Below are 26866 nucleotides of genomic sequence, written 5' to 3' on the forward strand. Positions count from 1 at the left end.
TTTCAAAGAAAGAATCCTCAGAAACGCCGCGGTCTCGTCGACGCTCGGGACGATGAGGGAGCCGATGTGGCTAGCAGAATGGGTGGCGTCTCTCGTTGGCTTCCCAGTCTGGTCAGAGGGAAGAGAGCTAATAAAGTCTGGAGACTGTTCAGAATGATCTGCGTGAGTCAATCTTCATCCACGCGCAACTTTAGAGCTTCCGCGGGCTAATTTCACGAGCTATGTCCTCTTAAACTTGAAAGAGTGTAGGACCGCCCATCCTCCCAGCATAATCATATTTAGCTACAGCTAACGAAAACCAAACGTCTATTTCTTTGGCAGGGAGAATATGCCAATAGATAGGTTTAATTAGGAAGTTCCTTTTGAAGAATATCCGTTATTATAGTACGTTTCATCCCAAGGAAGAGCGAAGCCGAAACAAAGCACGCATCTCACTGTTGTGGCCTCTGTAATATTCTTTTCAAAACGAAATGGCGTATCGATTTGTGATTTTTTTAAACTAGAGTAACGCGAACTAACTGTGCTGAGTAACATGAACTACCCTCCACAAAATATTAAGATATTATTTTATTGTATAATAATAAAGTGCACACCAAGATTTAATTGTTCCTTAACTTGAAAAGCGTTTGACTGATGAAGCCAGAATAAGCATGAATATATAATTTTTTTATATTGCTCAACACATAGGTCAATATTCATGGCAAGCCAAGTGTTACTTATAATCATCGCCCGCAGACGCACAGACACCTGATCATGTTGTGGTTGAAAGTGAAGTGCGCACCGGTTGGCTGCTCCAACGGGCGCAGAAACGTTCGCGGTAGCTGTTGAGAACCTCTTCGCTGTCCTTCCCAAGAAGCACAAAGGCCCTCTTGGAAGCTGAGTACGCTGGCCATGAAGTCTTGTTTGAGAGCGAAAGCCTCCTGTCGTTTAGAAACCATATGAATGTAAATCTGTTATTGACATATAAAAAAAGCCATAAAACCCATAACGTAGAAATAAAAAAAAAAACAGAGATGTTCTTGACTTGTACGATATAAAAGGTAATGCCATCATACACCTATATGTTCTAAATATTTTGATCGTACTATTAAAATATGTTATACGTCGTGATAACATTTATGTGCCTGTTGTCTTATTAATCGACCATAAAGTAGATCAACGTATGCAAGCAGTGATCACGTAAAACTATAATTCCGATGGTGAATAAAAGGTAAAATGTCGAGACTGACCCTGTCTTGGCGAAGGTAGTCCAAGCGTAGATGATTTTCTTGCTTAGCTTCAGCATTTGTTTTGGTGAGGTAGCCAACTCAAAGGGCAAACCGAAAAGAAGGCTTTGATCCAGTTCAGCGTCGCCGAACCGCGGCCATCTGGGATCTTTCTTTAAGAGGAAATAAAAGACTCGACGATGTCTTTTGGACAACTCATCCGCCAGGAACTGTAGAGGACATCGGACGACGAAGTCTCCTACAAGGTTGGCCATGGCGACGCTCCTGTTCACAGCGCTGAAGACGTCATACGCTGCCATAGCGGCAAGAGGGTTCGGAACGCCGTACATCCGCAGGATTCTAGAGCCGAAAGAACGCATCGTGCTGTTCATGACACCGTCTAAGGATACTCTCAACGACGAATGCAAGAGATCCTCGCCAACGTCCAGCTCACTGCCGAGCAAAACATCACGCGCCGCGTACGTCGCAGACTGGGTAAGACCGACCGGCATCGGAAACGGCAACAGCTCATCCTCGTCACTTGGAAGCATCCTATACTGTGCCATGTTGTTCATGTTGACGTAATCATACATCTCTGCACGAACCAAGCAGTGGGTCATTTGAACGACGTCGCCTCGCTGGCAGTTCATCCTTTGGGCTAATGTTTTAAAGTTTACTAGGCTCTCAAAGCCACGGTTACTAGGCAAAATCCAGAAGGGCGATCCACTCAGAAGGATGTAGCGCTTGACCAGACCTCGAGCCAAGGGTGATACCATGACGTATCCTGCAAGGACGGCTCCGGCATCCCGCCCGACTAGGACAATCTGCTCAGGACTGCCTCCGAAGTGCACGATGTTGTGGTATACCCACTGGAGAGACAACAGGACATCATGAGCACCAACGTTTCCAGGCGCGCTTGGTATATGTCCCTTGAGGAAGCCGAATGCGTTCAGGCGATAGTTAGGCACCACGACCACCACATCTCCCTCGGCGCTCAATCGCTGGCCGTCATTGAAAGGTCGATCGTTGCCTCCAGTTTCGAAGTAACCACCGTGAAGGAACACGAGCACCGTTCTCTGTTGCGAACTGTCCGAAGGGGTCCAGATGTTGATGTGAAGGCAGTCTTCGCTTACATTGACGTCGAGCGACGGTTCCTGTGGATTGTTCCAAGGCTGGCGCTGCGGACAGGGGAAGTTCTTGCGAAACGCCATGATAACGTCGTCTGTTGAGTCCGAAGAGACATGTTGTCTAATTGGCACGGGTTTCTTGAAACGTAAGTCTTTGACAGGAGGCTCAGCGTACGGGATGCCGTAGAAGGCGTGCAGCTTGCGCGAACCGACGGTGAGCACGCGGCCACTGAAGATTCGGTCTTGCAGGCGCACATTAACGTGTGGAATTTCGTCTTCAAAATTAACGTCTAAGAGGCTTCGCCGCATGTTTGACTGAACCTGAATTTGTGAGGAACGTTTGCTCGTGAAGAATATGAACATCAAGACCACTGATGACATCATGGGGATGAACAGCACCCTGAAAATGAAAGCGACCACAAATATTTGTTTTGTTTTGCTAAACCCGTTATTATCGAACACTCCATTAATATGACAAATCATTTCATTTCCCGCAACGATATATTAGGTAATAGAAATTCAGTTGCATCGGCCACATCATCTCAGTAACCGTCAAAACCAGAAACCTATAAAAAGAAAAAAAAAGGATTGGTTTAGGTTACACCGGACTTTTAACTTAGATACTTTTCGGGAGTAACTTGTACTCACTTGTAAAGCTACCTTTAAGTTGCTTCCACCTTTTTTGTCAAAAGAAGGTAAAAAAAAAAAAAGCTAACTTCAGTTTCTTCGCTCTGCAGCGGGAGCCCGGAGTGCTCCCGTTCAAATATTCCATCGATTTTTTTTTATTTATTTACATGAATACCTGCAGTGCCGTTAGGCTTTATGCAGTGGGGTACAGGAAAATATTATGCAATAACAATGCGTATTCATACAATAGATAAACAGAACAACAATAAAACATACATCATTAATCGCGGAGACAGATTTGCAGTTTATTATAAAAGAGATCATTATCAGTAATAGATACAATTTCTTTTCTAAGTGTATTCCACTCTATAATGGTTTGAACAAAAAATGAAAATGAAAAACAGTCAGTATTGTAACAAAATTCCTCGGCTTTTTTAGAATGATCTCGTCTTGCAGATGCATGGTGTGGTTCAAAAATGTAACTTTTTTCAATACCAGTCCGCCCGTAGTATATGCTGTAAAAGAATTTCAGTCTCAAGCACTTTCTTCGCTCTTTCATTAAATCCTAAACAAAACTGTTTTTCATTTTTGTACAACTTGTATAAGGGTTGTAGTCACCTGGAACTAACCGTAATGCCTGGTTTTGAACCCGTTCCAACTTTAGTTCAAGGTAACTTTGTGGCGGGTCCCATATGACACAAGCAGATTCTAAAATTGGTCGAATGAAAGAAAAATATAATGTTTGTTTTACACTGCGAGACATAGTTTTAGAATTCCTGCGGATAAAATACAACATTTTACTAGCCTTAGCAACAGTGTTATCCACGTGATCCTTCCACTTCAAGCTGGATGACAAATGAACTCCCAGGTACTTATAATTTGCTACACTGTCAAGTATCACATTTTTCAGGGAAAAGGAGGAGGAGACGAGGAAAGAAGGTTGCAGGGTGAGGGCAGGGGGAGGAGGTGAAGGAGAAGGACGGGGAGGAGGAGGGGAGGAAATTTAAGTATGAGGGGAGGAGGAGAAGGAGGAGGAGGGGTATACCCTCCCCTCATTACCTTTCCCTCCTCCTCCTCAAGAGCTGCGCTCTAATTTGGTGCTACAGGGAGTTGAAAACGGCTTTCACTTTTTTGTTTTGGGCACAAGTTCACCCCATTAAACGTTTCAGTTTCCTCGGTTATTCTTTGTTTCATCGCCTTTTCATTCGTGACAATATAAAAAAAAACAGAAAGACAAGCTGCCGTTTTCCGTTTTCAATTTCACTTCTCTCGTCGTAATCAGGAGGCCGCGTATAGTCCGGACTCCCGAAGAGCAGCGCGCCTACGAAGAGCAACGGCGGGAACGGCAACGAGAATGTTAGCGGCGGCGGCAGGCGGACCACCGATGAAGATCGTGAACAAAACGCCAAGCGCATGCGGCAAACCAGACAAGACGACGAAAGTCGCGGGGCGGAGACGCGGGTACCATGCTGCTAAACTGGACAACTTTATTGGAGCATACGCTAAATTCAAAAGGGACTCTCTGGGCAGACAGTTTTATGTGTAGTTGTAGGGTGTGTGATCGGCTGTGGTTCGACGGCGACTTGACCAACATCGGCAATCTGCGGAATCCTGCAAAGCGGACTCGTGCGCTGCAAGTGTTGTCGGTCACCACTTGCACGTGATCGATGACCACCAATCAAGACAATAAATCTGTTCGTACCTTTGTTCAAAATTCTGTGTCACGTCTGTGTCGTGTGCTAAACAGCTTCGCTGGTCATCCCCCTTACAAAGTGGAATGGCTCATGATTTTATTCATTACACCAAAGATAATCCTCCGACGAAAGCAGGGGCGGGAGCAGGCTGTCCGACGAAAACTTCAAGAATCAGCTGTTCCTTCGAGTGAATAAACCTTTTTGGTAAAGGCGTTTTTTCTATTTTATTTTATTTTCAAACAGCTCTGTGACTGATTGTCCTAACCATTTATAACTTGAGAGTAACTTGGAAGTAACGAGTTACTTTCCTAAGTATTTAGTACTAAACTCAAATATTTCTTTAAATTTGTGTATTTAGTACTCTACTCAGTTACTTTTTAGGCTGGTATTCAGAAACTTATCTTAAATACTTTTGTTTGTGTGTCTTGTACAAGTCTGTGTTACACTGACAGGGTATTTACGCTTGCCGAGGCTTTTATTTGTACATGCCCAATTAGAGCCCAACTGCCCAAAACACAATTTTTGGCTCGAAATTCGTTTTTTTTTTTTTTTTTTCCGCCCGAAAAGAGCTGGTCGGGAGTGGGCCGGTTTCATTCCCGCTTGCTCTCTTTTCCATGGTCACGTGGCGTTCAAGCGATGCGTACTAAATATATTCAAAGTCGTCGATCTTCTAAGGCACACATTCAATATTAAAAATGAAAAACGATATGAACCACCACTTTGGTGGTCCCCAAAAAACTGCAAATACGTTGATCGAAAAAACAAAAGTTACACAGATTACAAGTACATGTAGACGTCCTCCCCAATATGGCGACGTACTGTGGGCTGGGTGACGCGACGGCGGCGCACGACGGACCAAATTTGCGACGGATGTGGGACCGTTACTATGGTGCCTGGAACGCGTCTCCGACTGGTGTGTTTACCGGGTTCAAAAAAGTGGTCCCTCGATTTCCACCTGATGACGTCATAGAAGTGTCATGTTGTCGCCTGTTGCGACCCTGGCGGCGCCCCAACAGTTGTGGTATAAGTGGCAGACGCCTGTTCTGCTGCAGGTCGCTTTCCACTGTGACAGTTCACGGAAGCTGGAGCAGCCGGAAGTTGGGACGCCTAAAGGGACGCCATGACGAAAGCGACACTCGCGTTCGCTCGTGCTTTTCGCCAGCATTTCTACGGCCAACCGCCAGGATCGCGACAGGCAACAGCATGACACTCACGTCATTTGTTGCCACATTGGGACCACTTTTGATGTATGGGCGGGATAGGACGCTAAACACACCAGTCGAAGACGCGATCCAGGCACCATACCGTTACATCGGAACTGTCGTGCGTGGCACCGGCCATTCGGTCTTCAAGCGCAGTACATCGAGCGGAAGGGACATAAGTACGGATTTCGTGTTTTCGGAGTTTATTTCTCGTGTAATTCGAAAGGTGTTGTTCGGAGTTTATTTTTCACTACAAATTTAAGGTTATCGAGTTTTTTTGTTTTTTTTTTAATTCCCAGTTTTCTAGAATTTGAAATTGAAGCTTACGGTGTTCCCAATTTTTAAAACTTCAAAAACAAAATCAATGAGGTCCGGGGACAATGACCCATTGTACAAAAAAAAAAAAACTTGAGGTACTAAAAAGGCAAACTCCTCTTGTCAGGAGCTAGAGATTTTAAAGGAAACTAAAATGTCCCCACCTCAGGACCACGGACCTTGTCCTCTTTTAAATTTTATCTGTAAAACACCATTTGTGTTGTTTTTTTTTTATGACTTTGAAATTTGGAGTTTTAGGATAAATACGAATCGAAGGAGAATTTAGCGGCAAGTGTTTTTCGGATTTTTTTTTTTTTTTTCAGATTTATTCGAAAACACGGAGCCATAACTGTCAGTGCGAAAGAATTGCACAACAAATGATGAAGGCAACTCGTATTCGTCGTCGTCTGCTTCAAATACCGAAAAAGCGGAGAAAGAAAAACGTGGTCGGGTATAGCCACGTGACTTCCGGCCATGAGCTTCCGTACTCGTGTTTCGGTTTCGACGTTGAGTTATTTTGACTTTATTAGAAATATACGCAACTCTGAAGCAAAATATCGATTGGGTAGTCTTCTGACGCATTAAATTGCCTAACAAAAAAAATCTTTCGGGGCGTCAATAGAGAACTTAGGTCCGCTGAGAGAAAAAATATATAATCTAAAAATCTAGATTCTTATTTGGTTATATAATAAATCTAGTTTGACTGCAGCAATACATAGAAAAAGATATGCGCGAGCTTGTATTTTTACTTCGAGAAAAAGCTGACTGAGTGGCTATCAGCTATCGGACAGAACAAACTCGCCAAGTGGCTAGCGCTGCAGCTAGCGACTTCTATCCAATAGCCTGCGTTCTGGCGTGACGTCAGAAACATGATTTCGCGGAGCACGTGCTGTATCCTACTTACAGCCGCCTGGAAAACATTTTACAACAATTATTCAGCGGTGTTTCTTCAGCCGAGTGAGTGATCCAAAATCATGCGACTAGTCATAAAGACAGGAAGAATATAGACATTTCAATTCTCGGTTTAGTCTTTGAAAACAACTTTTAGCAACAGAAAAGGAACACTTGTTCAAGTTTTTATATAAACACGCCCTTATTCCCGAACCCCCGGCAACCGCAAAGTTCATGGATAAGAAGAAAATGCTTAAGAAACCTCACTGACTTCTTTAAACCTCCTGTTGTTGTTGGGTTGTTGCTGTTGTTGTTTTTTTATCTATATTTTATTGTTGCTCTTTGGCGAGAAAGATTACAGCGTTTTATTAGGCGACACCTCTGCATGGGATTTTTTTTTACACGAAATCTGTTTATTGGCCGGATTTCGTGCAAATATCGCGTTATACGTATCGAGTTTATCGAAAATTACACGCAGGCCAATGAAACGTAGAGCATTCACAGCTCCCACAGCCGACCATGACAAAACATAGAAAGCATACTTGGCAATAATTAATCCTATCGAATCCTGATAAATCATCATTTACTTTGTAATTGTTCATATTAACAACCAAGTTGCGATAGTCTTAGAGCACACGTAGATTTCGCACACACGTACCATTTCGGAACCGTTCTCCCGCTTTCTGCCTCACTTTCCGTTTCACTTTGTTCCTCCTCCAGGCTTCTGTAACAGAGATTTCGGAAATCAAAAACCAAAAAGGTCCACATGATCAAGGAGGGATGTCCCAAAAACAAAACAAAAAAAAACAAAAAAACGTAGGCATTTTTTTATTATTATTTTTTTTTTTATGTCTCCAGATGTCAGTTTTTGAGACCTTCCGCGGTGTTAAAGATATATACATTTTCGCTAAATGGTGGCCAAGTAATAGATTCTCAAACATTTTAGTGAAAAACCCGAGACTGAGGTAAAACAGACGACGACAAGGAAGAGAATGTTTAATATACACCAGCTCACTTGCGCCCTTACGTTATACTCATTAATAGATTCTCAACTTTCATAGAAACTACAAAACGAATCTGTTTTCGTTTCAATGTGCTGTGCAGAAGAAAAAGCGGTGCTGTGTTTGTGCGGTGCTTCGCCGCATACTCCGTCCAAATGCGGTAGCAATGACGTTGGTAGTCTTCCAAGAAGGCTTGCTTCTCTCCAGCATCTCTTTGGCACGTGGAGCCAGTCGAGCAGTCATACGGCCATACTTCAGCACGTCGCCGCTCCTGTTCAGTTATCTCCTCTTCGGGAGGAAGATGGAGGAGACGAGAGCTCGCGGGGAAGGTGGGGGACCGAGCTCTAACTGGAATGATTACTGGGTAGACTCAAAGTTGACGAATATTCGAATTCACGCACGTTGCATTATGGGACGTTTACCCGCTAAATTTAGCGGGAAAATTGACGTCACCTGACGTTAGCATCAAATCAGTTTCCCCGCTGAATTTAGTGGGGAAAATGACGTCACAACTTTGTGTCACATCATCGATGAACAAATTCAGTGGCAGGAGGAGAGGAGGAGAGGGTACGGAGGAAGAGGAGGGCATACCCTCCCCTCCTCCTCCTCAAGAGCTGCGCTCTAGTTTCACATTACAGACATTTGTAAACGTCTTTCATTTCTTTCTAAGCTACTCAAGCACCAAGGAGCATGCTGCCAATGTATACACAGACCCTTCTCTTTCCAAACGCCACCAGGCTGCGCTCCAGTCTTTGATATCCCAGCACAAAAATAATGAACAAAGCCTACCTTAACAGATGTGCTCGAAACGTAAATGAGACATTGAACTACCAATTCTTTAGGCGAACGAAAAAAAGAACCAAGAAGTCCGAGATCTGTTCGAATTTTTCGAATATTTTTGTAAACCAACCACTCCATCTGGGAATGCCGTCACCCCCTCGGTGAGGGTATCACCCCCATTCCTTCCCCCACCTTTTCCTCCTGGGAGGCGGCCCTTTCCGGCACAGAGCTCCATGACCAGCAGCGACTGGTTGAGCGAGCCCGCCGAATCTGGGCGGCCAACGGAGCCCTGGACAAAGGGCACCGACCAGAGACCGCAAGGTCCTTTCACTTTATCAATTAATAAAGTTTATGATGATGATGATGATGATGAACTTGTCTCCTCCAAGAAGTAAAATCGCATAGCCGAAGGCCCTCGCTCGATATCCAACCTTGTTATCCCAGCGGCGTGTAGCATTTATGCGTTATATCACTGGTGACATAAGCGAGTTCGAAAGGCTTGCAAAGAGTGAGAGACCGGAAATCGCTTAGGACGCGAACAGTGGGTCATTATCGTGACCAGTAAAAGGGTGTACCTATACACTCCGTTTCATGCTTAGCATACAACGCTGGCAAAGCTACTGGCGCCAGCGCGTGACTTCGTCTATGGTTTCGTTTGCACAAGAACGCGTGCAAATGATCTGTAAGAGCAATCTTCATGCTCGCGCCAGCAGCTTTGACAGCGTTGTACACTAAGTGTGAACATATTATAGGCTTGAAACGATCGCAAGAACACTACCAACATTATCGAACCCTTTTATATACGCTTTCATTTTGATATAGGGAGTATTCACTGGACGCCATATTTGTGGGTGCAGTTTAGAGCGCATGATTGATTGAAACGTTTATTTAATTTCCATGCCTCTGGTCTATGGAACCTCATGTGGCATGGGGGAAGGGGGAGTGGGAGAGGGGTAGTGATGATGGTGATGGATTAGACGTACCGTCCGATCCCGGAGGACCGGAGGTAGGAGGTCATTGATGTGAAGATGAGATCTCGTTCTGCGGGTGCTGAGGCTCTCGGATGCGTTCATTCCCGAGGGGTCATTGGTCTAAGGTGCGGTGGTAAGGTGTTAATTGCCGCTATCCGTTCGAGTTACGTCCCTTCACACGACCATAAAAGATGGCAGCAAGTCGCAGAAACACCGCAGTGTGGACATCCAGGGTCAGGACCTGTGTCATTCACATCTGTTGACTTGTAGAACTCCAAAAGGGAGTCACCGTAGTCCGAGTCTGGAGCCTGTGTAGTGCCATGCTCAGAGCAAGCTCACACTAGTAGGCTGCTAAGACCGTCACTCTCGACGGTGTGGAATGCACGTTGCAAAGTAACTGTGGAAGCTCGTCATCAGCACGCGCTCAGCAGTCGCGCGCACAGCTATGGCTGCCAGTGAATACTCCCTATAGAAAGTATTCGCCGGCGGCCATAGCTGTGTGCGGCTGCTGAGCTCGTGCCGACGGCGATCTCCCGTGGTTCTTTTGCAACCTCCATTCCGCACAACCAAGGTTGGCAGTCTTAGCAGGCTATTTAAGGAACCATGAAGCGATTTTTCTACTTTCGCTAAATACTACTTAGAATCACTCCCTAACCTTAATAACTGCATAAACTTGCCTTAGTTTTTCTTTCTAGGCAATAACAGTCGCCAAGGAAAAAGAGTACAGAAATGTGAGCATCGTTTATCTGTTCACCCCCTCAACCCGGAGCCAGAACAGGCGGCCACGTGGCCTGGTGCCTATTCTATGCCGTTAACGTTAATCATAGCTACGCGCTAGGGTTGGCAAAGAGAAAACACGTGCTGAGCTCCAGGAATAGACCGATCTCACCAAGCGTTCCACACATGCGTGACGCCGCCATAACTGTAGTTCATAGGAGGCAGACGCCAGTTTACGAGAGAGCTCATGCCGCCTCGTGCTCTTCTCGCGCACACCTCCAGCAGGGTTGTCGCGCGTGCAGAAAGACTACAGCTCCTACGATGCTTGGCGGCAGCGGTGGCGTACTCAAACTAGCTGTGAGATCGGTCTATTGTTAGAGTTTGACTACTTTTATCACCGCAGTGCATGGTTGGACACGAGCCATTCCCCGAGTGTCCGCCGAGGCATTAATTGTTACGAGCCGAAGTCGAGTGCTCACGCATTTCTTGTATCCAGTCCATAAGCCGCGCTCGACTCTCATCAGGCGGGTGGTTTCAGTCCAAGTTTCAATCCCAGAATTATATCATCAAGCTTCTGTGAAGGAAAGACTGAAAGAAATAGTCCCCTTTTATCTTCGCAATCTCACCGCGACAAAGAAGCTTCTGAATCAGTGGCGGTCTGGGCGAGTATACCTGGGCCAGACTAGTTACCTGCAGTACGCCTCTGCAAAGTCATGAACATTCCAACCCGATATCGTTTCATGACCCCTTTGATGTGAGCTCGTTCTGAGCATACGTTCTAAACATCGCCCAGTAGATTTTGTGGGCGCGTTTAGTTAAGTATTAGATTTATATAATTTATTGTGCATTTTTGTTTATCTCCTGTGCCTCTGAGGGGACAGAAGACCCGTCAAGCTGCTTGTACAGCTTTTTTCTTCAGCTCCCGCCATGATTAATGGCAAATAAATCTTTTACTTTTTTTAGTTACAAACAGGTTATAGTTACATCCGCTACACGTGCTGGCTTCTGAAGCAGTAAGAGTTCTAAAGCAGAAATCTAAAACAAATGGCACTTTGCACGTGCCTTTCTTAACGCCCTATCTTGGTTCTTTACATTAATATTTTTATGCAGAAAGGGCAAGCGCGTGCTGCCACGCGTATACTTACGTTTCCAACATTCTCCTTGTTGTTTGGTAGTTTGGCGAAGGGTTTTTCAAAGCGAGATGCCTATTTTTACTCCCTACATAGATGTGTTAGTTTTCTTGTGCCCAACTAAATGACATATATCAGTTAATATGTGGCTTTTGTATGTGTTTTTTTCTGGTGAGCTCGTGCTGCTTGTGCGTTTCTTTTTGTCGTGTCAAAAACGGTAAACCTAACGCAGTCAAATTCACAGTGAACAATGCTTTTGACTGAGCACGCATTACAGGTTTCAACAAACACAGCCGTGGCGAACAGTAAATACATATTAGGGAGGACAGGCAGTAGAATCACTGTTACTTCGCCAAACGAAAACTGCGCAGTCCAGTATGCCTAGTGGAACGATGCCACGTGAAATACGAAATATCAGTGAAGCAGCATGTCCTGCCCAGGCGGGATATACTTACTCCATACTGTCTGTCGTTTCCGGGCTGTAAGCTTGACTTTCCATGACGTATGGCAAGACACAGAAAGCTTGCTGAAGAATCGTTACCTGCACGCTGTACGAAGAGCTGACGTTGTGTTCCAACCTGCTCTCCTGAATAGATGAAACAAGTAGCACTGAATACTGTGTCAGAGTACCGCGTTCCCATTCTTTAATGCTTTCCCAACAAAATTCTTACTCTAGCCAAGTATGTTTTGATTTTCTACAGCAGGATTGGACGGCTGCTGTCACGTGATACGTGTGCCGTCACTATCATCGTCACTGTTTCGATTCGCCGCCATGGGACACTATAATGTAGCAAGCCAGCTTCTGCTGCAACGCTACGGGTCGCTTCACAGAAACTTAGTGATGTGACGCATTGAAGGATTGGTGGCCGGAGCATTCTCTTTTCGAACGCTGAGGTGAACTCATGTGGAATGTCTAGGCTGCACAGGAGCGGCTTCAGCGGCCCTCAGGGGCCGCGGTAAAAGGTCTGAGGAGGAGTCACAGGATTACACCATAATGCTGCCATCACTGCCAACCGGGTCAGTCTTTTTAAATACTGTCTTTCTGCATGCTGACGTGAAGGTGAGGCCATATCGCGTCGAAGATTTTCGAGACGAACTGCGTCGCCAGCCCCTGCTGGCCGATGTCATTGCTTTAGGGGCACATCAAATGAATCATAGAGGGGAGCGACCTTCAAGAATGCCAAGGCAAAGGCCGACGGTGCATCGTCGTTGACCCGAGCAACCAGGATGTCAGGGTCAAGCTCCACTGGCTGCTATTAAACGTGGCGACGACGTCAAAGCGGCCGTGGTGCCATACGGGACTGTCACTGAAGTGGCTAAGGAAAAGTGGCGTGTCGACGGTTGCACCAGCATCGGCACCGTGACGCATACGGCGGTCCTGAGGTTGAAGAGGGGTGCCATCGTAGACGATATATTGTACCAGCTGGGAATTGCAGGCGAGATGGCCCTCGTCATGGTGCCTGGCAGGTCGCCTTTCTGTTTACGCTGCAATCGGACGGGTCCCATTCGAAAGGAGTGCCGACGGTTCGGCCACTAGAGCGCAGAATGCGTTCGGACGTACGCGCTGGCTGCGGCCCTTGTATGCGACGACGAGAAAGTAGAGCATCTCATGGACAAGGCGGAAGCCGAGTAGGCCGCGAGGGGTTTGAACAACGACAATGCCAGTCGTGCGAAGACCACCACAGGTGTGCTCGGAGGCGCCGCGGTGTCGAGCTCAGGCGTTGAGGTGCCAAAGGCAGATGAGGAGCGGATCGCGGAGGTGCGCGATCCTCCACCAGCAGAAAGTCCTGCGCAGAGCATTACGGAAACCAAGGCCCACGTCGATGTTTCTAAAGAGGACGAAGACTTGCCCATGGGTGATGCCGAGGTTCTTGCGGGTGGCCCTGCCTCAAAGAGATGTAGGGACGACGCCACTGCGGACACTGCTGTGAAGGGGCCGGGAGGAGCCTCTGGGCCACCTGTGTGTGCGTGCGAAGAACGGTCGAGAGCCCTTCGACGCGAAACAGACGGTCATGTGACCGAAGGTAAACACCATGCGGTTTTTCTTTCCCAGTATGACTATAACGCTAGAACCAGCCCTACGTGTTGCCTCAATTAAGGTGCGTGGGCTAGCGGGGAGACGCCGGCAGTACAAATTAGTCGGTTGTTGGCAGATAATGAGCTTGACATTATTGGCGTACAAGAAACAAAAAAAAAAAAGTCAAGAACCGGCGGACCGCATGGTGTATCCTTTTTGAACTCATTAATATTTGTGTTTCTCACTCAGATGGGATGTCGGGGGGGCTGTTGCTTGTTTATCCGCAAATCAGTGGGTATCGTCGAGACCGTTGTCAGTTTTTGTGCCGCTGGCCGCTTTTTGATTTGCGATTTTTCATTTTCAAATGTTAACTGGCATGTGATTTGTATATACGCGCCAGTTTGCGAGAGAGGGCGAAGAGAGCTCTTTCAAAGTTTAAGTACCTTGTATATGAAAGAGCTATTATTTTTCTTGGAAACTTTAATTGTGTTTGCTTGCCAGAGGATCGTTCAGGTCAAGCTCGTCTTCGGGATCAATGTTCCTTTTATTTAAATGATCTTATAGCGCAAAACGCACTAGAGGATGTGGCTTGCGTAATGTTTAAAGGGAATGTACAGTGCACTCCTTTTCAGGGGCGTAGCCATGCGCGACTTGATAGGGTGTACATTTCACTTGACCTTGTCCCATTATGCCGTCACTATGCGGTGCAGCCAGTGTCTTTCAGTGACAACGCCTTAGTTATATTCACCCTTGGTAACAAGGTTAAAACACAAAATTGAAATCGGCCTCTATGGAATTGAACAATAGCCTAGTTAAGGATGAAGTTTTTCAAGCGTTAGAGTTGTAGAGCAAGTGTACGTATTCACACAATAGAAGTATCGGATGTCAGGAACCTGATACCCAGATATCGGAAACGTATCGTAGATAGGATCGATGTCTAAAAACCGGATACCACTGAAACGTGTTTCCGATGAGAACACATGCTTCTGATATTTCCAATATCCGGATATCTATAGTTTCCGACATCGATCCTATCTATTCGGATATCTAATTGGCTAACGTCCGCTAATCTGACGTAGGAGCGCGCGACCAATTATTGATAATCGATAATTGACTATTGATCAATAAATTTATCATCGACCGATGATCGATCATCGGACGATAGTCGATCATCGGACGATAGTCGAGCATCACTCAAAGGATAGATCATTTGGTAGTTGCCAATCTTTGTGACGTCATGTCACGCGACATGTCGATGATTAATTTACTGATCGACTATCGAAATACTAATTTTTTTCCAAATATTAGGAACAGATGTTCCTGATATCTGAATAGGTTAAGATAGGATTGGCTAATTGGTCGCGCGCTCCTACGTCAGACCTAGCAGCGCGCGACCAGTTAGCCAATTAGATATCCGAATAGATAGAATGAATGCCAGGGGTGCTATGTTGCGCTTTTAGGACTCCCAGGAGGCTAGGGAGAAGGAAGTGACGTCAGCAACGCAGCGAATGCAGATTGGATGTTGATTTTGTTTTCTTCTGTCAACATCCAATCTGCGTTTGCTGTATCGTTGACGTCACTTCCTTCTCCCTAGTCTCCTGGGAGTCCAAAAAGCGCCAATATAGCACCCCAGAAACTATAGACACCCCGATAATCGAAACATGTTTCTGATATCTTTGGATAGTAGTAGATAAAGTGTACGGATTCACACAAAAGAAGTACCGGATGTCAAAACTAGATACCCGGAAGTGTACAGATTCACACAATAGAAGTATCGGATGTCAAAACTAGATATCCGGAAGTGTACGGATTCGAACAATAGAAGTATGGGATGTCAGAAACCTGATACCCGGATATCAGAAACATATCGCAGATAAGATCGATGCCAGAAACTGAATACCTCTGAAACATGTGTTTCCGATAAGAACATATGTCTCTGATATCGATATGTTTCCGATATCCGGGTATCTAGTTTCTGACATCGATCCTATCTATTCGGATCACTAATTGGATAACTGGTCGCGCGCAGCTATAGGTCTGACGTAGGAGTGCGCGACCAATTAGCCAATCCTATCCTTAGAGCCCTGCGCGGGGAACAGTTTGATTATCCGCATCAGATCAGCATCCGCAGGCTTTGTATCCGCACCCGAACTGCATCCACAAACTTTTTAATAGTGATGGGCCGAACTTTTGCCGAATCGAAAGTTCGGTGCCGAATCTTGAGATTCGGCAAAGACGAACTCTTGCCGAACTTTTCTAAAGATTCGGCAAAGATTTGGCAAAAATACATTGTTACCAGACTCGTTGATATTTTGTTTTGTTTTTTTCTGGCGAAAAAAAGGTTTTATGTTTCTTTTTTCTTAACTTAAATGCAACATGCTCACTAAATAAGGTGATATTCTACAAGATAATTGTATCGGTGTCGTTTTTGTGAGTTTACTGGCGGTTTTAGTGACTCCTTGCAGAAGTGGCGTGACAACAAGGTTGGGTAGAAGCGAGCGTGGCGCAATCACGAATAGCGCTACGACAGTTTCGGTTTTGAGTCACCATCAGCGCAATCCTGCATGTGTGTGTATGCACATTGCTAAAATGAAGGCAATAACGCTGCGTTCTTGCTTCCTTTTGGAGTCCCCGATTTATGCGCGAAAACGAATGCAACGGTTGCTCAGCCTTCACCAGAAAAGAGAATAATAATATTGAAAATATGTTCTTCGATTTGAGTCACTTGACGTCAGCTTTGCATGAAAGTGTGCGTCCCATATTCGGAACGTCTCGTTTTTAACCTTTAAAATGCCTGTTTCTGGTATTAGGACACACACGAACGTTTCGGAAGATAGGGGGAGTGAATGTCGGATATGCAACGTCGAGCATTATAGTTCTGTATTCAGTTTTATGCAGATACATGAAAATCGCGAAATAATACTAATTGAAAAAACAATATTATTTTGTTTTGGAACACACTACTCCTGAGCCGAAAACAGAATTGTTATAATTGCGAGGAGTGGCTTAAAGTAATTGTCGGCCAATGTTTCAGATAGCACCGCATCATTTGTCACTTGCACAGTAGACTGCGTAAATTACTGGTCGATCTTCTATTCTTGAAGCAGAAAATATTGAAGAGAACCACACTCTCTCACAAACGCAGAGTTACCGTGTTGCCTACCCCACACCGCGCCGTAACCGCTGGTTCTACTACACTGCACGATGGTAACCGCACGACTGCACGGCGTCCATTTGCAATCCAAGGCTCCGTGTCGCGTTCTCGCGCGTACGCAGACATTTGCCGAATTTTTGCCGAATCTTTGCCGAACTTTCCTGCAAAATTTCCGCATTTCCCGAACTTTGCCGAATCTGAGGTTCGGCAGATTCGGTCCATCACTACTTTTTACATTATCGTATCCGTATCCGACCCGCATACTTTGTATCCGTATCCGAACCACATCCGCAAAATGTGGAACCAGATCCGACTCACAATCCAGGCATTCGTTGTATATCATAACATCAAGCGAGAATGAAAAAAAAAATATACAAATAGCATTTTTAAGTTTGCTTACCTTTATACAAAGAGATCTTCGGTCACCATTCAAAGGGGATGCCATTTTATCATTATCTGTTTCATCGTATTTATATTAAAAGCGATCAGCCTTCCCGAGACACTGCGCCTCGAAGGAAAAATTACCTCAGTTATGAGATCGTCCTAGGAGTCCTCGACACTCTGCTCAGAAGAAGTGCACCAAAAGAATGTCGAGGCACTTGTTTTGCTTTTGGAATTATGACCACACTACTCTTTGCGGGGAGAGGGGGTCGTTTCTTCTACTTTCTTGTGACTTGTACGTTTGAGGTTTTCCTTGCTCGGAAAAAGTTTCCGCTCTTTCCCTGCCAATGTACTAGCTTTCTCGGGACGATTGATGCCCTGCAATCTCCACTTTTTTCTAGAGATGGCATTTTCGACGAGAGGCAACGCTCTAACTGAAGCGATCTTCAGTGAGAATCAGATCTTTCTTAGGATCCCTATTGTTCCTTCGAAACGCATTTTGTGGAAATACGTTTCGTAGACAACTTTTCATGGACATACATTTCATAGACACACGCTGCGTCGACGCTGTACGTTTTGTGGGCACATGCCCCTGCGACGTTCTGTTGACAGCGCATTTCTTTACTCTAAGCTGCTAAAAGCTAGCTCGCGATTCACTAAGCGAGCTTAACAAAACCATACCCCCCTCCAACCAGTAATCCAGGCGAGGCGCAAAAAGTTTGTTACGAAAATAGCAGGGTTGTGCGCGACGAAACGTCTCAGGTTTTTTCGATGAAACGAACACGACAAGCCTTTCGATCAAACGTCGCATGTCGACGAAACGATCGGTAGATGAAACGTCAGTCGACGAACCGAATGCCACCGGGCAAAAATTTAGATCCGGATTCGCGGATATCCTCATCCGGCAGCCGCTGACATCCACATCCGATCCGACACTCGCCAAAATTTGTCTAATTTTTATCTGCATCCGCCCGTTTACTGCGGATATCCGCGGATAACCCGCGGATATGCAGGGCTCCTAACCTATTCAAATAACAGAAACAGAGGTTTCTGATGTCTGACAAAAATTCTGATTTTTAATATTCGATAATTGATAATCGATCAATATATTTATCATCGACTGATGATCGATCATCGGTCGATGATAAATTTATTGATCGATTATCAAATATCGATTATCAAAAATCATTTTTTTAGATATCAGAAACATATGCCTGATATCTGAATAGGATAGAATAGGATTGGCTAATTGGTCGCGCGCTCCTACGTCAGACCTAGCTGCGTGCGGCCAGTTAGCCAATTATATAGGATCGATGTCAGAAACTAGATACCCGGATATCGGAAACATATCGATATTAGAAACATAGATTCTTATAAGAAACATGTTTCAGAGGTATCCGGTTCCTGACATCAATCCTATCTGCGATATCTTGCCGAAATCCGGGTAGCAAGTTTCTGACACCCGATACTTCTATTGTTCGAGTCCGTACACTTCGGGTATCTAGTTTTGATATCCGTTATTTCTATTGCGTGAATCCGTACACTTTATCTACTATTCGTTAAATAGCGATTCTTTTAAAACATTTTATGAAAACGAACAAATAATGTGGGGAGCAGGATGGGAACTTCCCAAACAGCTGAACATGAACGCGATAGAAAGAAGTAGCATTATAAGCTATCAGAAACAGACGAAAGAGAAGTATGTGCGGCACCAATTGAACAGCATTTTAACTGAGGAAAGCCTAAGACTCGGCGAGTCCAAGGAGGAAATAACAGACATTAAGAACTAATTGAAAATGCTGACTGCAGAAAGATACAAAGGGGCCAATATACCGGCGCGAGCGGAAAAGCTTCGGACAAGTGAAATGCCAACGAAGAGCGCGCTGGGCAATGAAAAACAGATACGCTCAACGATATGAGATGAAGGAGATATGCTACAAAACATTGTGACATTTTATAAGAAAATAATCGAGCGCGCCTTCTTTGAGTACTATAGGGGGTATTCATTGGACGCCATATTTGAGGGCGATGTCTAGTACGCATGCTCAGAACGAGCTCACATTAATAGGCTGCTAACACCGGCGCTGTTGGTGGTACGGAAAGCACGTTGCAAAAGAACTATGGAAGCTCACCGTCAGCGCGCGCTTTGCAATCGCACGCACCAGAGCCGTTTATACTGAGAGAGTTTGGCCGATGGGCGGAGCTTGTTGGCCGCTAGAACCAGCGGATTTCGCGATAACACAATATGGCGTTACTTCTTTGTCTTGTTCATTCCTGTGAAATCGCGTAGAGTTCCTATGAGTCAGATCCACAATATGGCGGACGGAAGTAGTCATCCCCCGGTTGTCAGACTACGCTGCTGTGGTTGTCAGACTGCCAAAATCTCCTTAAGAAGGCCAAACTCTCTCAGTATAAACGGCTCTGGCACGCACTGCTATGGCCGCCTGTGAATACTTCCTATAGCGATCTGCTAGGACAAAGCATTCCTGAGTATTGATTTTAAAAGAGAGTTTGTATCGCTGATGCCCACGCTAGAGGAGGACTTCCTGGTAGGGCTAGAAGCGCCGATTACTGTCAACGAAACAGAAAGAGCTAATGATGAACTGAGCCCAGGCAAGACGCCGGGGCCGGTCGGTCTAGGAGCAGATTTCTTTATAAAGTTTAAAAGGGAGGCAGCCGGTGCCCTAAACGAGGTGCTTATCGAGGCGTATAAGCACTGTAGGTTGCCGTTGTCCTTACTGAAAAGCCACATTGTTCTTATCCCGAAGTCTGATGATTAAATAAAACTTCAGTACGTTACTAACTACAAACACATTAGTTTGACAAATGTTGACTATAAAATATTCATGAAGGTTTTGGCCAGGCGTTTGCAGAATGTCATTTAATCTCTAGTCAGGCCGCACCAAACATGCGGTATAAAGAGACGCTCTATTTGTACCAATATAAACGTTGCCAAAAGTATTCTTCAATGCTGTGACACCTTCACAGGTCGAGTTGCAATGCTGCAGCTAGACCTCGCGAAAGCTTTTGACCCTGTATCACATCAGGTTGTTTTCGGTATTTTGAATCACACGAATGTTGCATCTGTACTTATTGATGGTTGGAGAATGGCGATGGAGAGTGGCGCTGTTGTCGTATTTAGCTCGGTCTAGGTGGACGCCAGCGGCCCAAGTTTCGACGGTGCGTTTCCCAACTGAGGGTTCTAGCAACGTTGGGACCAGTGTATATAGCAATGACATAACAAATAGAAAGCTGAATGGCCTTTTACGACGCCTGTGAAAGTGTCAAGGCTTAAGGACGTACATGGCCAACATTCTGGGACATTCTGTGGAATAAAACTTTTTCAAGAAAATATACAAATTCTAACTGATTTCCGTTGTATGATACCCGGGCAATTACAGACCTCAGTAACACTACAATGTTTTGTTAAAGAAAAGCAGAAATCGCCAATTTTGTCAAAAAATGACCCACAGGATTCAATGCAAAACAAAATTGTAAAGCCTTGGAATAAAATACACGCGCCCAATAGTTTAATTACTGCTTATTGATATTTTATGACTGGCATCTAATATATTCCAGGGGAACATTGCGGTGTTTGTGTTGTTCAGTTGAAATTCCCATTTTAGTGCGTGCACCGAGGCATTGATGTCCAAGAATATGCAGTTCCTTGCTATAAGGAGTATTTACTGGACGCCATATTTGTGGGTGCTGTTTAGAGCGCATGCCCAGAACGAACTCACATTACTAGGTTGCTAAGACCGGCAATCTAGATGGTGTGGAATGCAAGTTGCAAAAGAACTGTGGAAGCTCGCCATGAGCACGCGCTCAGCAGTCGCGCACACGGCTATGGCCGCCAGTGATCTATACTTCCGAGAAAATGTTCCGAGACACATAAGTTTCTCAGCATGAACGTTTACCTTTTTTCACTTCGTTTCCATTCAATTTATCAATCAGTAAAAAACATTATGCTGCACTTATACCTAACCCTTGTCGTTACTGTTATAGTGACATTAAACAATGAACATGAGCGACAAAAAACTGACCGAGTTCATGTACATTTAAGTCTGTTTCGTGGCTCCCTCATCGCATACAGCTAACATTAACGTTTCGACGACGCCGATTACAATACTATATACAACAAAGAGGTCGAGTTGCTATATAACAGCACAATTATACGTACAAATTAAGTTCTAGAACGATTGGGGTAGATTTACGTAGACCAGGTTTCTTATCCAAGTCTATGACCTTTAGAAACTCTGTTGCTTCCCGTGTTCCACAGGATTCCCACGACCATGGCCATGATCACTGCACCCAATATATCGTTGCCGAATTCGGTCTATTATGATGATCGCCAGAGGGTGCATTTCTTCACCGTGTTCATGACTGTGCCACTACGACAGGGCCAAACACGACCAAACGACAATGAGTTTGAGATAGGTACGTTGATCAGTTCCTGGGCAGTTGAATGAGAGGATATCGCCATTTGAGCCGACAACGATGCTGCAGCGTCGTTCTGGCACTTCCCTATAGCCGAAAGCACGAACATGCTTTTCTCGGCGCTTAGATCGTCTATTAGGCTGTGAGCTGTCCAGTTCTCTTTCTTAAAGTGCTTAAATGTGAGCTCCCAGGCCGCAGTCTCTTGCACCAATTCTTCGATTGTTTTTCCGTCCTTGTTCAGTATCCGACGGATGTCACACTTCGGCGGCAAAGACGTATGTCCCGTCGGAGAAAAGAGAAAAACACGAAGAGCTTCTAGGAGTGCCCAGTACGTGTCGTGAAGTAGGTTGACATTCCGAACAAACAAGTCGTCATCGCTGTCGTGATATATGGTGAAGAGCGGAACGATGGGCAAGTAAAGCGTCTTGGTTGGGACGTGGAAACTTGGCGATCGACTAAACGGAGAAAGCACCGACTTCCAACCAGCTTGGGGTCGAGCGAGGTTGACTTCCATCATTCGTCGCTTGAAGGTGATGTACTCTTCCAAGAAGTAGCCAGAAGTGAGGTTCCCAAAAAGAGGCGTCAGATGCATCGCGGTGGAGTTCACGATGCTGATAGACATTTTGTTTACGAAGCCCGAGCAATGAGAAAGCTTATTTGCCGCGCACCATTCGATCTCGCTCACGTGTTCCCGAAAGGCGTTCATTATCTTCTCCAGCTGAGAAGGGATGTTGACTGGTGTGAGATGAGGCGAAGCAAACTTGAGGTAGGCCGATAATAGCAGCGTTGAATCCATGTCGTCTATAAACCAGAGACACTTCTGCCATAGAGGCCAGTCGGACTGCCAGCGTCCAGTTAACCAAGCCATCTTGGCGCGGCCCATGACAGAAAACTCTTCAGAAAGTAGAGGGGACATGTGAATCAGGACGCGAAAGCCGAGGTAATTGTACACGTTAGAGCTTTTCGTGCTACCGATGAGAGACTTCAGAGCTTTTAAGTACGCCTGGTTCCTGAGTATAATCCGTGTGTCTGTGAGTATTTGGAATATTCCTTCAAAGCTGTACTTGAGGAGAGCCGCGTAGAATGGGTGACTTCCGACGCTGGATGTGCGAGGCCTATCTTTATACTGCGATAAAAGGCCCGCTAACTTACCGACGAACTGCAGGACCCTTTGGGAGACGTCTTCGTAAAACTCAGGATCGAATATGCTGGTCGCGCGATACAGCGACGGGAGGTACCAGCGAGGGAGGCGAACTTGGTTAACGGTTTTCACGAAGAGCTGCGGAGCGCCGAGTGTGATCACGGACCGTGAAGCATTCTGCGGATCTTTAACGAGAGACACAGCGACAAGAGGAGAAACGCCTAGCGTCCTGAATATACGAGCGTGGATATGCCACATCTGCATCTTGCTGAGAACGTTGTCTCGATAGGGCCACTTGGCGAGACCCACTCTCTGAAGCAGGGAACCAAGAAACAACTTGGAGTCTATGTACGAAACACGCTCTTGACAGGTTTCAAAGAGAGATGAAGCAATATCGTCGTGCGCTATTGTTCCCGGTTGCAATAGGGCCTGAAGGATCGCCTCAGTTTCCTTGTGTTGGTCGGCTTCAAACGAGGCTGAATCGTTGGAACTCCTCTCTGACCAGCTGCCGCAGACGTATGAGTAGAAGTCGTCGCATGGATGGACTGCAGGGTTGAGCCTCCACCTCGATGTCTGATATGAGCAAAGGACCCGTTTGCATGGCGACACAGTCCTTGCGGTTGATGGCCTGGTTTCCCCAATTTTAAGCCGTCGGCCGCTTGCATTTCCGTGACGTTCCAAAGAACCGTCCGTAGAGTATGTGAGAAGCTCCACTCCAACCCTTACCGCGTCGTCTTCTGTAGAGTTAGCGGAACGTCGATGACTCGTGGTACCTTGAAACAGGAACCATCTAGCCTTCCTGACAACAGCTCTTCCTTCTTCGGTGGACTTTAAGACGTAGATCGCAGCGAAAATCACGCAGAACACAATCACCATTGAGCAAATGGCACAAATGAAGCTTGCAGGCGCCGAGTAAGCCTTCCGCCCTCGAACCGTGGCAACTATCTGTTTGTCTAAAAAGTTACGCCTAAGCGAAGCACTTGAAAGAAGTATATCTTTGCGGCTCCCGGGTAGCTCTTCGGCCGGCGGCGACGGATCTCCCTGCTGAATTGGTCTTGCGACGTACGGTAGTTTGAATGCAAGGCTAAGGTTAGATGGTTTGGTCGTCGTGAGGGATGGTGCCGGTGAGGAAAGGTATGACCTCGATGAGACAGACGGCTTTGCCACTGGCATCAACGTTTCCAATGGCTTGTTTCTTCTATCTCGGGCAGGTAGATCACGTTTTAAGTATCCGGTAGGCATGTTCGCAGGATGCCTTTGAGTCGGCGAAAAGCTGGTTGCTGAACGGCCAGTTAAAGAGCGTGGGCTGATAGTTACCGTGGGATGGTTCGGGTTGAAAGGTGCGACAAGCCTCTGAAGGCGCTGACCGCCCCTGATGACGTTTCCGGTAGGTAAGCGCATCGGTGGACGAGGTGTAAGGGAATTCATTCTCCGTTCTTTTCTCGGTGGTTGGTGTAGCGCATAGGCCACAGCAAATGGCGGCCGAAAACTCATTAAAACATCTTCTTCCTCGTTACCTTGCAGACAATATACACAGGCGTTCGGTGTTTTGGCGACTCTTCAGGATTGGTTCCCGAATGTTAGTGCACCCATAGCTCAAAGGGGTGGTGCACGAAAGCACCCGTTGTCAAAAACACGAGCTACTGCAATCGTGACCTGCCCACAGAACGGCTCCCTATAGAAGACGTTGTCACCGATGAAGGTGCACCTCGCTTTGCCAATTGAACGCTCAGTAAAGGATTTTTTAAAGCCCCTTCATGTTTTAAAAGTTGCACAAGGTGCGTCGATGCAAGAGGCACGTGCAACGCGCAGCCCTTAGGAAAATCATGGCGGCACAGCGCAGCACTGAGCTAGATTTCAGACGCTATGTTTTTCCCAGAAGTAGCGCGCGGCACGTGTCTCGAGCATTTCCACATCAATGAATGGTGCCACTTTTAGGGGCGAAGCTCCTTAAGGGGTATCCACACGAGGGAGAAATCCCGGGGACTCTCCCCGGCACGCACGAATCACGAGATAAAAACGCGAGGCTTTTGCACATCGCAAAGCCTGACGTTTTCGTCGTGGGATGCGCGTGCCGGGAGAAATCCCCGGGATTTCTCCCTCGTGTGAATACCCCTTTAGGGCCTAGCTAGAGCCACTAAATAAGCTGCGCTTAGAGTATCGGCACTCCGTTCCCCGACATTGTTGTGGGCGCCGCCATTTTGGCTCGTATGCAGAACAGACGCAACGGCCGATCGTCATGATTCAAAAGTGCGACTTCCTCAGCATTAGATTCGGTGTTAGGAAGGTCATGTAATGTTGCTTTGCTCTGTCGCGAACGGTTTAAACATTTGTGGAGGGCGGAAAAGCATTTCCTGTGATTTCAGATAAAGCTTCAGATAACTGGCAACCATGATTTTAAGCCACAATATGGCCAAGTGTCGTTACTCTTAGTGCCACTAAATAAGCTACGCTTCAGAGTAACGACACTTGGCCAAATTGTGGCTTAAAATCATGGTTGCCAGTTATCTGAAGCTTTATCTGAAATCACAGGAAATGCTTTTCCGCCCTCCACAAATGTTTAAACCGTTCGCGACAGAGCAAAGCAATATTACATGACCTTCCTAACACCGAATCTAATGCTGAGGAAGTCGCACTTTTGAATCATGACGATCGGCCGTTGCGTCTGTTCTGCATACGAGCCAAAATGGCGGCGCCCACAACAATGTCGGGGAAAGGAGTGCCGATACTCTAAGCGCAGCTTATTTAGTGGCTCTAGTTACTCTGAAGCGTAGCTTATTTAGTGGCACTAGGTCTAGCCATGTCCGTATGTTCGTCCGCCGTCGCGAACACGTGAGCACGTGCTCCCGTGCTCGTGTAGGGCAAAAAATTACCGCATCTCCACGTGGTAAATGATGTTGATTGGGGCGAAGCTCGGGTGGTGCTGATGATACTGATTTTGGTCATAGGTAGTGCTGATGGTGCCGTTTTCATTCATGTCAGTAGGAGAATGTGTGGTTTTCTTCTTTTTCTTTTTTTAAGAAGACAGATGGGATGGCAACTCAGAACCCCTCACTCTTTTTTTTTTTTTCTTCTTATCTTGATACTGATTTTGGTCATAGGTGGTGCTGATGGTGCCGTTTTCATTCATGTCAGCCACTAATGTCAGCAAAATAATGTGTGGTTTTCTTCTTTTTCTTTTTGTAAGGAGACAGATGGGATGGCAACTCAGAACCCCCTACTCTTTTTTTTTTTTTTTTTTCTTGATACTGATTTTGGTCATAGGTAGTGCTGATGGTGCCGTTTTCATTCATGTCAGTAGAAAAATGTGTGGTTTTCTTCTCTTTCTTTTTTTAAGAAGAAAGATAGGATGGCATCTCAGAGCCCCCTATTTTTTTTTTTTCTTCTTTTTTTTTTTTGCTCTCGTTGCTGAACTCATGAGCAGGAGCTCGTGAGCTCCTGCTCGTGAGCTCACGAGCAGGGGCACGCCGGACTTTTTTTTTTTTTTCTTGCTCTCGCTGCTAAACTCACGAGCAGGAGCACGTGAGCTCCTGCCCGTGAGCTCACGAGCTGGGGCACGCCGGACGGCGGACGGACATACAGGCATGGCTAGCCCTAGAGCCACTCGATATGGCAGCGTAGCTGCCAGAGTAGCGCCACGCTTTTCCCTGTGCCGCCTCTCACCGTGATTGGTCACACGCGGTACTATAGCAACGAGCTGAGCTGGCTCTGTTTCCTTAGCAACCAAGTGACTACTCGTCACGTGACCTCGCAAGAGCCGTGATGTCACCGGTAAGATGGCAGCGCCCAGAGCTGGTGGATACGAGTTTGTTCGGTGCGCGGTAGTCGTAATGTGCCGCTGCTTGCCGACGATTACGGACTTCTTCGTGCTCTCTGACGCAGGTATAACGTGAAGATCTGAAAGAATGTGACTTTATACCTTTTCTGTGTAAGATCGCTCTGAATATTAGCACCTGTGCGACAGCATCAGTCATATCGCCGTAGCGGTGCTCGTATTCCTGGATGTGTTCGAGGATCGATAAGACATTTTGCATGTAATTTTCGCATACTCCTAGCCTTGTTTGAACGTTGGAATG

The 26866-nt window shown here is 46.0% G+C and overlaps 1 protein-coding gene across 1 annotated transcript; it reads right to left on the reverse strand.

The window, feature by feature from the left end:
- Window positions 1–751: 751 nt before the first annotated feature.
- LOC120842079 (acetylcholinesterase-1-like) lies at window positions 752–7829 on the reverse strand. The gene is made up of 3 exons (XM_040213107.2): window positions 7720–7829; window positions 1230–2732; window positions 752–920 (listed from the first exon to the last, which is right to left on the reverse strand). The coding sequence occupies exons 1-3, from the start codon at window positions 7827–7829 to the stop codon at window positions 752–754; spliced, it is 1782 nt and encodes a 593-aa protein (XP_040069041.2).
- Between the last annotated feature and the right edge of the window lie 19037 nt (window positions 7830–26866).

This window comes from Ixodes scapularis, unplaced genomic scaffold, assembly GCF_016920785.2.
Source record: "Ixodes scapularis isolate PalLabHiFi unplaced genomic scaffold, ASM1692078v2 PGA_scaffold2__306_contigs__length_199485367, whole genome shotgun sequence".
Lineage (NCBI taxonomy): Eukaryota > Metazoa > Arthropoda > Arachnida > Ixodida > Ixodidae > Ixodes > Ixodes scapularis.